This window comes from Lissotriton vulgaris, chromosome 11, assembly GCF_964263255.1.
Source record: "Lissotriton vulgaris chromosome 11, aLisVul1.2, whole genome shotgun sequence".
Taxonomy (NCBI): Eukaryota; Metazoa; Chordata; class Amphibia; order Caudata; family Salamandridae; genus Lissotriton; species Lissotriton vulgaris.
Window position 1 is genome coordinate 75,182,308 of NC_141699.1, and position 12,849 is coordinate 75,195,156.

Consider the following 12,849-nt stretch of genomic DNA (forward strand, 5'->3'; position numbering starts at 1 on the left):
CTCCTCTCCGTCTCTTTCTTTCTATATTTCGGGTTTAGACACTGGGCGACAGGCACGCTGCTAGGGGGGTAGGCCGTGGCCGTATGCAGGGGTGCAGGGTGGGGGGATGGGGGTGGGGTATTGTTTTTGCTTCACTTTTAGTTCTATGACCTTATTTTTTTCATGTTAATACTTTGGCTTTTCTTTCCTTTCTTTTTTCTCTCTTTCTTCCTCTTTTTTTCTGTGGGTCTGATTAGAGGTAACTCACTGTGCGTTTCTCTAGTTCAGTAAAAGGGTTTCTGTTCTAATGCTTTATTACGTGGCGGACAGGTACTGTTTGGGTGGGGTTATGTACTGCTTGTTGAATATCCTGATTTTACGTTCTGTTACGAATACCCTGCCTATGATGGTCCTGCCGTAAATATCCTGTCTCAAGTGTAACCCTAATATTGGCGAGGGTTAACTGTGTGATATCAGATCCTGCTTTCCCTTAATTTAAAAAACAAACCTTTATAATCCTGTGACCATGTTCTATTAAGCTCTCCTGAGTTGCGCATTGATACTGTGAGGTGTACTTTTGCATTGATCCTGATCTACATTGTTTGACTGTACTACCACTGTACCCTTGTTCAACCGTGACGGTTGGTAGACTTTGAATGTAACTGTGTAATGTCAATAAAGGTTTACAAAAAAAAAAAAAAAAGATGGCTTGGTTCAGGCTGGAGGTCCAAAACAAGATCCTGGACCTCTCTTTTGATGGTGAGGCATTGTTCAGCAAGCACATTAATCATGCCCTCCAAGAGATAAAAAAGGATAGGGATACTGCCAGGTCTCTCTGTACTCTTCAGTATCGGAAGGCTCCTTTCAGAGGAGCCAGAGTAAAGAGTACTACTTCATACAGAGGCTCGTACCAACATCAACAGTACTCTTCTTATGGATCAACGTCTCAATCGTATCGACAACCTTACCAGCAAAGACAAAGCCAAGCCTAGTCTTTCTCCAAGTCCAATGCTAGAGGGAAGCAGAATCGCCAGGGACGTGATTCTTCCAAGAGACAATAGCGGCGTTCTGGCTCTGGCTGCTGTGCCCACCTCCCCAACATCATTTGTGGGAGGCAGGGTGTCTCATTACCTCCACAACTGGAAACGGATAACATCAGACCGTTGGGTGCTCAACATCATTCAAGAGGGCCATACATTCGTTTACTCAAATACCACCTTTCAAGCCCCCCTGCTGCCATTCCTTCGAAACATCTGCGTCTCTTGCAGCTCGAAGTTCATCAGATGCTCCTCAAGGGAGCTGTAGAGCTGGTTCCTTTATCTCAAAGAGGGGAAGTATTCTATTCCAGGTTCTTCCTGGTAAAGAAGACGGAGAAGTGGCGCCCCATTTTAGATCTCGGTGAGCTAAACACCTATCTCATTTCTCAATCCTTTCGGATGATTTCACTCCAGGATATCTTACGCCTCCTCAATCCAGGAGATTTCATGGCCACTCTCGATCTCGAAGATGCTTATTTTCACATACCTGTTCAGCCAGCTCACAGGAGGTTTCTTCGATTCACAGTAGCCAAGAGCCACTTTCAATTCGGGGTTTTACCCTTCGGACTTCGCTCTGCCCCAAGGATCTTTACCAAGGTGCTGGCACTGGTGGCAGCCTTCCTAAGAAAACAGCATTTTCAGGTCTTCCCATACCTGGACGACTGGTTGCTGAAGGCCCTGTCCAGGGGGGCTGCGAAAGAAACAGTCAAGGCATGTACGAACCTATTCAGGAACCTGGGTCCCACGCTTAACAGGGAGAAGCCGTCTCTCCTCCATTCCAGGACAGCACGTTTCCTGGGAGCTATCTTGGACACGACTCTCGGCAAGGCCTTTCCATCCCTCGAAAGGCAGAAAAGCTGAAATCCATGGCTCATTTGTTAAGAAAAAGGTGTCTTTCAGTACGCCGTTACAAATCCTTTCTAGGAGTGATTTCTTCATGCATTCCTCTGATTCCCAACTGCAGATTGCGGATGCGATCTCTTCAGGAACAACTAGACGGGCAATGGCGGCAAGTTCATGGCTCATTCGACGACAAGGTGGTGATTACTGCGGCAATGAGAAAGGCGGCCTTGTGGTGGACGAAGGAAGAAAACCTATTCCAAGGTCTATCCTTTGTAAGCAACCCTGCTCCTCAGATGTTAACGACTGATGCCTTGCTGGAGGGCTGAGGTGCGGTGCTTCAGGATCTTCGTGTCAGCGGGCATTGGTTGCCCCAGCACCGTCATTTTCACATCAACCTCCTGGAGCACAGAGCAATCCGGCTGGCGCTGCAGGTGTTTCTTCCACGACTACAAGGGTCGGCGGTTCTCGTCCGCACGGACAACACCACGGCCATGCACTACATAAACAAGGAAGGGAGTACCAGATCTCTTCCGTTATCTCAGGAAGCCCAAAAAATGTGGAAGTGGGCGATCCTGCACGGAATATCGCTACAGGCAGAACACCTACCAGGAATGCTAAACGAAAAGGCGGACAGACTCAGCAGACTGTCGTCAGTCAGCCACGAATGGGAATTGAACCAGACTATCTTGGAGGAGATTTTTCATTGGTGGGGCAAACCCTCAATAGATCTCTTTGCCACCCTGATCAACAGAAAATGCCAGTCTTACGCAAGCAGGGTACACCATCGAGGGTCGCTGGGGAATGCGCTTTCGATAGCTTGGTCAAGAGCATTTGTGTACGCCCCCCCCCCCCCCCTCTCACCCCCCCTCCCCTCTCACCCCCCCTCCCCTCCCATAAAGATCAAGGCGGAACCGTGCAAGATGATCCTAATATCTCCTACTTGGCTGAGGCAGTTCTGGTTCACGGAGCTGCACCTCCTTTCTCTGGCTCCTCCACTTCCTTTGAGGGTGATTCCGGATCTTCTCACGAAATCCCACGGTCAGATTTGGCAATCGGATCCTCATTCCTTACACCCGACGGCATAGCCCCTGAGCAGCGAGAATTCATATACCATCACCTCTCGGATGAGATAAGAGAGGTTCTGTCTCAAGCTAGAGCCCCTTCCACTAACAAGACTAACTGTTTGAAATGGAAGAGATTTTGCATCTGGTGCCAGAAGAAGTGTTGACCCTTTCTCTTCTCCACCTCATCAGGTTCTTCTTTATCTCCTGTCCTTGGCTAAGGCAGGATTGGCTCATTCATCCATAAAAGTTCGCTTGGCAGCAATTTCTCGCTACAGGCGCACTGCATCTGGACCTTCTCTCTGGTCATCCAGAATTGTCAAGCAGTTTCTCAAAGGCCTGTTTCGAGTCTTTCCCCCGGTGAGGACTCCGCCTCCCACATGGCATTTGAATTTGGTTCTCACCCAGCTGATGAAGCATCCCTTTGAACCGATTCATCGGGCAGACATGAAATTTATTTCGTGGAAACTGGTTCTTCTTCTTGCTCTCACATCTGCAAGACTCATTGGGGAATTGCAGGCTCTCACAATACAGGAACCTTTTCTCCAATTCAAAAGAAATACTGTGATTCTAAGGACTAATCCGAGGTTCATACCAAAAGTACCTTCTGAGTTTCATCTAAATGAACTAGTGATTCTCAAGTCTTTCTTTCCTCGTCCTTCCACGCCAGCGGAACGGTCACTCCATTCACTGGATATACAGTGGTGCTTGAAATTTGATCTGGATTGCACCAAGGGATTTCGTAAATCTTCTCAATTATTCATCACATTTAGTGCTCCTTGCAAGGGCCTTCTCCTGTCAAAACAGGGTATTGCTAGATGGATCTCCATTGCCATTCTGTACTGTCACTCTGCAGCGGGCAATCCTCTAGAAGGCAGAGTTAGAGCACATTCCACAAGATCCATGGCTTCCTCTACGGCACTCTTTGCGGGAGTGCAGATCAAAGACATTTGCAGAGCTGCGACTTGGAGCAGCACGCACACCTTCACGAAGCATTATTGCCTGGAATCCTTGGCACAGGAAGACACAGCTGTGGGCCAGGCAGTCCTGAGGAGCCTCTTCCATTGAGCGGTGAGCTTTCCCTACTATCCCTCCTTCCTATAATTGCACATTTTGTATCTAATGATAATGTTGATTACTGTTTCAGTGTATATTTATTTATGTATTTCTTATGAAAGTTTGGATACTGAGATATTTCTATATTTGTCACAAGATGTGCTTTATTGCTTACTGCTAGCTACTCTGATACAAGCTATGGGAATCCATGAAAGTTCCAATACTGGGGCAAGAAAACAAGTTACTTACCTGTAACTTTGGTTCCCCAGTATTGGTAACTTTCATAGATTCCCATACGCCCACCCTCCTCCCCTGGGAAAGCTCAGCCTTCAGCAGATGTGGTTACTGTTACTCAACGGATACGAAAATCAGAGGCTCCGAGGTTCTCTCTGGAGGGTTCTATGGGGTGAGGCTGTTCTGATTGGCTGTTGCTTAGTTTTGGTCTCTTTTGCAAAAAGAGGTGGATATGCTACAAAAGGGAATGAGGCCTAGGCCTTTTTCTTTCTCTTTTGTACCTGCTATGTTATTTTGTTACCGAGACTGTCATTCCGACGACGGGGAATGATACTAGCTATGGAAATCTGACAGTTACCAATACTGGGGAACCAAAGTTACAAGTAAGTTACTTGTTTTCTTACAAGTGCCCCCCCCCCCCCCCCCCCCCCCCCCCCCAGACATTGTAACCTAGGGCTTCTCCTAGGCCTCATTTACCTATGGCTACTCTGCTTTTGGCACACTAGCTGTGTAATGAATTTCTCTAGCCACTACTAAAATTGTAACACAAGGACTTTTAAAGAATGTATAGAGCAGAAGTTCAGGATCCAGTGTACTAAAGGCAGGAATAAAAACCTTTCTCAGCAGTTATGGAAATATTGTTAGTGTAACCTTGGTCTATTGGGATCACCAACAAATAAATCCAGCACAACAACTTTGAGTGATCATGTACATTTAGTAAGGAGTCCTATTCCTATATAGGAGTATAGTGCCAGAGGTTAAGTAGAGATGACATGCTACACTCTGTATATACCGCTCACTCCCTCTTGTGTATTGATGGGTAGTTTTGAGAAAAGCCATTATTTCACGCTTCCCTTAGGTCCTTTTGTAAATCTCTCTCAGGAGATGCTTGAAAATCTTGCTGTTACTTATCCTTGAATGGTACAGAACTGGTCTGTGGTCCTGCAGATCTATTCCTAGTTATAAAATTCAAAAGACAACTGGTAAATCTTTAGTGAAAAAAGTATAATTATAATGTTCTTCCTTTTTATATGAGAAATATTTCAGAGCTATGGAATGCTTCCCTGTTTGAAGACAAATGTGTATCATCTAAATCTAAACTTCTGTTTTTGAGAGTATGGGTAGTAACAAAGTAAGTGTTCACGTTCATTATATTAATGCTGTACTCTGAAGTACAATTCAGTTGTATATAATTCGAAAGTAATCATTGATTGTTTGCTTCCTTACATATGATTGTTAGATACATCGTACAGGACCTAATGGAGACTGATCTGTACAAACTCTTAAAAACCCAACATCTTAGCAACGACCATATCTGTTATTTCCTCTATCAGATTTTGCGTGGGCTGAAATACATTCATTCAGCTAATGTTCTACACCGTGACCTAAAGCCATCAAACTTGCTGCTCAACACGACTTGTGATCTTAAGGTTAGTGTTTATGCATTTGTAAAAATTGTTTATCCAAGTTAATTTTATTTTAACTCATCTTACTTAGACAGAAATGTTCTGTAACAGTTTAAAAAATGCTCTTTTAAAGGTTGTTTTTTTCCTTCTACATTAGAAGATCGTACATGGACCCAAGTATCTCTCCTAGAGTGTGCAATAATAGAACATATATTAGGTTGAGGAATCTATTGTTTTCAATTCTTTTTTTAATTTTTTTATTTTTTACGAAGAGAAATTACTGGTATTGGGACCCTTTCCTTTTAATAAAACCTGAATAAGGTTCAAGTCTGCAACATTGCATAGGCTAATAATTCATTTTTTATTCCATAAATGAACCATAAATCAGAAAATGTCATGGATAACAATCATCTGAGGAGGCATAATGACATTATCACTTTAAAAAAAAGTAAACTGAGTTGATGTACAAAGCAATGGCACGCGTACACACACTTTAGACCATGACCAAGTCAGGTTTTAAAGTGTATAGTACACACTTGATACATATTATCCGTTCCCAGAGTAACCTTTCTTGCTGTGTACCTTGTCAGTTTGTTCTTTAAGAATTTACCTTCTAATGATTATGAATTAAAACAATATCACAATTCTCCACCCCGCCCACCCACCATCCTGAGTCATACATGTAAATTCCACTCTCAGTGCGCAACCACACAACTAAATCCCACAGTCCCTTAAGCATATAGCGACACAAGATAATCCCTGCATTATGTCCCAAACCTTCCATGTTGCCTCTGGGATATAGCTACTTGTCTGTAAATCGGGGTGTCTGGAAGATGTCAGGGTGGTTGGATGTCATCTTTGGTGATGGCTTTGAGTTTCTCCTGGATCATATCCCAGTTCTGGGCAATAAAATGTTTCATGAGGCCTGCTCGTTCTTCGTTAAGCAAGGCACTAAGCACTCGACCCAAGAGGCCACATAGCCAGCCCAGGACAGCAGAGGGAGCCATACATAGTTTCCAGTGCATTGTAATGGTCCATTTTGCTGAGAGGAGGAGGTCCCAAAATATAATTGCAGGTGTCTCCAGTTTGGGACATGGGAATAGTTCTAATAGCACCCGTCTGACGTATGAGGCACAAGGATGGCGGTGCCCAGTTGTAGTAATCGAGACCCATAGGTCTGGAACTGGGGGCACTACCGGAACCTGGAAAATGTCAGTGTCTGGAAGAGAGCCTGGAGCAGGATGCCCTGGGTCCAGGAAAGATCCTATTAAACCAGGCCACGGTAAGGTAGGCCCCGTTCAAATCATTAAACTGAATGTACTTGAATCTAGTCCCTTTCGATACAATATGGGGATACTTCAGAATCTTGGCACATTCAGTATCATGAAAGGATCTGGCAAAATCGGTTTCCCAGGTGGTAGTAACCGAAATCTGTCAACCTGTTGAAAAGCTCTATAATGCCACCATATTTGCTTCCCCCATTTTCCCACTTTGTATAGTGTTTGGTAAACCTAATTTATCTGGGGTATTCGAAGTAGAGTATGGAAGGAGGGGAACATTTTTTCATAAGTAAAAGTTTGACATCGTGGGAGATCGCAATTTGCCACTGACGTAGGAAAATCAATTATTTCCTCATTGTAGAAGAGGTCCCTAGTGGCAGAGACCTGCTGAAAGCCAGCGTTGTAGATGTCCAATGTGCAAGCGCTCTATGGGTAAGGGAAAACCCAGCAAAGGAATGGCAGTAGCAAAGGGTTTGCGCATGCCTATCAACTTATTGGTCCTGGTCAAACAGGTCCTCAGACTGTTTGGCATCATTTGACGTGGAGTCCTTATACACGTTGATACCGCAAGATGAGTCTTTAGAGACAATCCCACAGATTCTTTCTGGTGCGACATTGAATTCTATAACACCGGTGCCGTTCATTATGTCCTTAGCCCGTATAGCTATGAAAGAAAATTTCTTTAAATATGAGGACAAGATCTATCTCCAAATATCAGGCACGAGTATGGGCCGCGTCTTTGCGCCAAGTTTGGCAAACCTGTACGTCCATACCTTTGAACAACATCAAATTCTAGCTGCATCCAACCCGTTTCTGAATTCTATAAGCGTTTGAAAACGCTATATAGATGTGTTAGTTGTATGGCGGGGTACTCATGAATCCATTGTCCAATTTTAGACCGGGTTGAACACAAGGAATGATTTTCTGCGGTTCACACTAGAAGTTGACAAACGGAGGATATCGTTTCTTGATCTTTCTATCTACTGGACTAGAGAGGGCCTACAGAGCGAACTCTACCGCAAATCTATGGCACGCAATTCTCTACAAACATTTGATAGTCAACATCCTAAATCCCTTCGGGAAAATGTGCCATTTGGACAGTTCCTCCGTGTCCGGAGGAACTGTTCCACTAAAGACAAGTATGAGGAACATGCTGCCACCCTCACGAATCAGCTAATAGACAGGAATTATCCAAAAAGAATAGTCAGAAGAGCTTATAAAAGAGCCTCCAACAACAACCGAGAGGCTCTTCTGGAGATATCAGCTGAGAAACCTCCTCTGGGCCGCATTACGTGCGTCAATACTTTCAGTGCATTGACAAATGGCATGCAAAAAGTCATCAGAAAGCATTGGCGAATCCTTAACTGTGACAGACAAAATTCCTTCACCTCTTTTTTCATTAAAGCGGAGTGTGAATATTGGAGACAGACTGGTGCACACCAGGCCGCAGGTGTACACACAACAGACCAATACACTGTGGCACCTTCCTAGAGTACAGGGACATTTCCCTTGTGGTTCATGCGCTATATGCCCTCAGACAAAATCTTCTAAGACTATTGATATTGGTACCTGCAAACCTTGGGTGCAACGGAGTTTTACAAATTGTAACAGTGATCACCTGATATACTTAATTACATGTCCTTGTAATCATAAGTATGTCGGGATGACAACAAGAAAGGTTAAGCTCCGGATGCAGGAACACAAAAGCACTTTCAGGTGCAAAAAAACCATGACAGGACTCACAAGGCACTTTGTTGAGAAGAATCACCAAGCAGAAGATTTCTACTGGACCGTGTTGGAAAAACCGTACATCCCCCCCACATGTTCCAGACACCGCTAATTTTCTGTTCCTGAAAGAACAAAAATGGGTGTTCAAATTATCTAGCGACACACAGGGTCTGAATGATGCGATACCGTGGGTGTCTCTTTCTAAAAGATAACAACCTAATACCTGACCAAGTATGGAGGAGATGTACTGGTTTGGGGTGAATAACTAGTGAATTTCTTGTAAATTATAGTGCCCAGCATCAGTCTTGTAGTCAATTTGTACCTCCGAAGAAGAATCTTTTTTCACTCTGTTAATATATTTTGCTTCGCATGTACATTTGTAACAGTTTGAATCTTTATTAGACTCCTTCTTGAGACTCCGAGCCGGACAACATGCATTAATCAGCCGATCATGCTCGAGCGAGTCTGACCATATGTATGGACCATATGTTTATGGACCATGGTTGTCCATCGAACGTTCCATTATGCTTTATCACACCTACTTGCCATCTAGGTAAGTGTCTAGTAGTACCGAAATCAATGGGAAATGTCATGTCATTTTGTAAACAAGCGGATAACAAACTCCATTTCCCATCGGCTTTTCGCGGTTTTATAGTTCTTAATAGCGAGATTGGTGGACGCTGTATCCTCGTGTTTTGAGCACACGCAAGCTTCAAGTTAGCTTTCCCTATAAATCACACTCTATCACGTTATAGTGAAAGAATCTGTCTGTTAATTTTTTTCGGGGCAACGCTGTAGATGTTTTTTGACATTATAATTCATTGCGAGTAAGAAAGAAAGACTCTGGGACTCTGAGAACTCGCTTTCCCATCGGCATATCGCTAAATTTGTAGTACTTGGTGACGCGGTGAATACGCACCCATTTCTAAACACACCTAAGCGTGACGTATATATTTCGAGACCCCACACGGAAACCGCACCTCCACTCCAGCGGTGCTCCGGACCGAAGTACTGTCGGAGAGATAAGACGGATGTCTCTTTGTCCTGTGCGCTGCCTGTCTAATTTGGGACGATAATACTCTTTAACTATTGCCGCACTGTTTGTTCCTAACACCACTGTTTAACTGCTGTCCGTTAAAGAGATTAGCGGAGTGTTTAGTACAAGACCACTGTGTGGTTTTAGTTACTCTTTAGTAAATCAATACTGCTTGTTTTCTACGTGTGTTACAGATAACTTAACAGCTTGGACCCGTGTGCACTATCTGTACGCTCAATAGAGACCTAATTTTGGTCTATGGACCGCTTTTTGACTCCTGCTTTTTGGCAAGGAGGATTTTGCACTGTTTGACTAATTCGCAAGAGTGCTTATCAATAGGATACCGCTCCATTTATAGGCATTCTCCGTCAGTTACAGATATTGCCTGACGATGCTGTCTTTCAAAATGTTGGTCTTTTTGCCTGCTCTGAGTATTAATTTCTTTATAGAGCGGGGCCTCTCAGACACAAGCTGGTGAGGTAATGTCATCCTGATGCATTAGGAAGTTTACCTCTGCTTCCCTTTTTTGATTGTTTGTTTAGCACCCAGAAACCGAGCTGCATTATCTTTCTATGTTTCTTTTCCCTTCTATATTTTCTTTTTCAGAAGCCAAAGCCATCATGTTAATCTGGAGGATTTGAAAAATTATATATACCTTCATTTTGTGAATCCAACAAAATTGTATGTATTGGTGACCGTATTTGATGCCCCTTTTCGGAGCATCAAGGTCCTGAAGAAAGCCAGGGAGTCTTTTTAGACCCCAGTATGACTGAAACATGTCGACCATTTGAGTAGTGATACACTTTAACTACTCTTGTATAACCATTTTTGCACTGTTTTTACATAGAAAGACCTATTTGAGACAGCAGTTTAGGATTAAATATTACTGTCTCTAATGCCTATTCTTTTTAAATCACGCTTTTCTTTTCTACTGCACCACTTATACTCTTTCTAGTCACCTTTCAGACAAGTAATTCTGTAACAAGTGTACAACTATACACTTGCTGTGAATTGTCCTCCGGGTTAGAGGGCAGGCAAAGTATAGTATGTTGGTGGCCCAGATGATGACACTGGACACAACACTAGTGTTGATGGGACACCATTAACCAGTTACAAGTTTCTTTGCTGGTTTTTCTGCTCTATGCTTCTCGGTATGAGTGCTCCTCTCAGCTATTTCTGTTTCTGAGTAGATCACTGGAGCTATAGTTTTGAGTTCTTGTGATCAGGTTTGTTTATTCAATTTAGAAATTCCTCTTTGATAGACTATTTTGGACTCCCTTTTTGTATTCATACATAAAAGCAACCTATACTGCAGCCAGTGCCACTAACAATGCCCTGCTACAACCATTGCCACTTCTGTGTCCTCCTATAGCATAACGAGTTAAAGAACCGCACATATCAACCAAGACTGCATAGGTCTTACCATTCATAGGGAAACACCAAGTAAGAAGTAGCATAGTTCCTGAACTCCAACGAAGAAATTAAGAACACTGCTTATAGACGGAGCACGAACAGACATGGGATTCTTCATAGATTTTAAAGGCGATAACACTCACGCTCCATCAAGTGTCTCACAATTAGAGGACTTGCTCACATTTAATGAGATTTTTGGAAGCTGTTCACTCGAAATAGGTCTTATTTGAAATCCTGTGACAAACACTTACATGTTCTCTGATGCTCTTTTCACCCACCATGGAATTCTTTGCCATCCCATCTTCATCAAAACGTTTGGCTCATTTCCTAATGAAAGTATAACATCCCATATGCATTTGTAAAGTAAATTTCATGTTCACCTTTTGGGCATCTTAGTGATCTATTTGTTACTGCACACAATTGTACTCCTTTTATCTATATTGGATAGGATGAACTACCTCCTGGGATTTGGACATGTGACCAGGATGTCAAACCTAGATTCCTGGAGTGATAGTGTGTGCCACTGAGCCATCAAGTCTTTTTGCTGTTGTCCTACCTGATAAAGCCAAAAATGTCTACTACAGACAAAGTGGTCTGTGGAGTATCAAGTACAACATAAAAAGCATCAAGTTCACAATGCTTCTGGGAAGGTGTGACCTGTCCCTTTCGGACATTTAATTACTTTTGCAGAAAAAAACTCTGATTAGACTTGACTTTGACATAAATAAGAGCGCAGTTCTAGGTGTTTCAGACCTTCACGGCTTTGCCTCTCAGGGTTAAGACCTGATTCTCAGCAGAAAATCCACTGTTTTCTGTTCTTCATTACATTTCTGTTTGGATCATGCGCAGTGATGAGATGAACAAAATGATGGTAGTAGCCAATATTTTGAAGAATGTAATCCTCAAAAAGAGGAAAAAGTACTCCGGGTCAAGTTTCAGTTAGCCAAAGAACAGATTTTGAATGAAATAAGTTGCAAGCTTCCAGGCCCAACACTAGATGGAAGAAGTATGTAGAGATTGTTCTCCTCAATTATGGGTTGACTTGCATATAACCAATCCTCCAACCTCCGCATTTAACAAAGAGCAAAGCTGGAATTTAATAATTATGACTGTTCTACAGACACTTCTCTCCAGATGAACTGCCCTGACACTGTACTATATTCTGTTGACCGTGAAGCTCCTTGCTTTCTTAAAGTAGCAGTACCAAGACTCTGAGGGTGATGCTTATATACCAAATTTCCTAGGTTAGTTTCACTCTTTGTAATGAATTTTAAAGATTTTATTTACCCCAGGTTTTTAGAATGAGGTTGCTGATTAGTGTCAATCCTGGTTGAATTTAATTTTAAAATACTGAGAAAATGTTGGTGAGAAAGTAGAGAGTAACTTCTTCCTTCTTCTCTTTTGGCAGATCTGTGACTTTGGATTGGCCCGTGTAGCAGATCCAGATCATGATCATACAGGTTTCCTGACAGAGTATGTAGCTACTCGCTGGTACCGTGCACCGGAGATCATGTTAAATTCTAAGGTAAGTACTGCTGCAGAGGCATCACAAAAGCAGTCCTAATCCTGCAACTTTATGTATCTTGGTAAATGGCTGGCTTCTTTTATAAGATACAGGTTACATGGTCAACGCATGTTGCATCATTTTGGTTCTTTTATTTTTGCTTTGTAGCATTCTCACTTCATTAACATAGATATTCCCACTAGCATGCAGTGACCTGCGGAAACGCACATTCCTGCTTGTTCCCCAAAACATTGCAGTCCCTGTTATTTCCC

The 12,849-nt window shown here is 43.0% G+C and overlaps 1 protein-coding gene across 1 annotated transcript in view; it reads left to right on the forward strand.

Annotated features, from left to right (window-relative positions):
• Positions 1-12,849, forward strand: part of MAPK1 (mitogen-activated protein kinase 1) — a 352,914-nt gene that overhangs the window by 123,147 nt on the left and 216,918 nt on the right. Inside the window, exons 3-4 of the mRNA XM_086942728.1 lie at positions 5,451-5,640; positions 12,482-12,598. Coding sequence (XP_086798854.1) covers positions 5,451-5,640; positions 12,482-12,598 — 307 coding nt within the window. The remainder of the gene's footprint in view (positions 1-5,450; positions 5,641-12,481; positions 12,599-12,849) is intronic.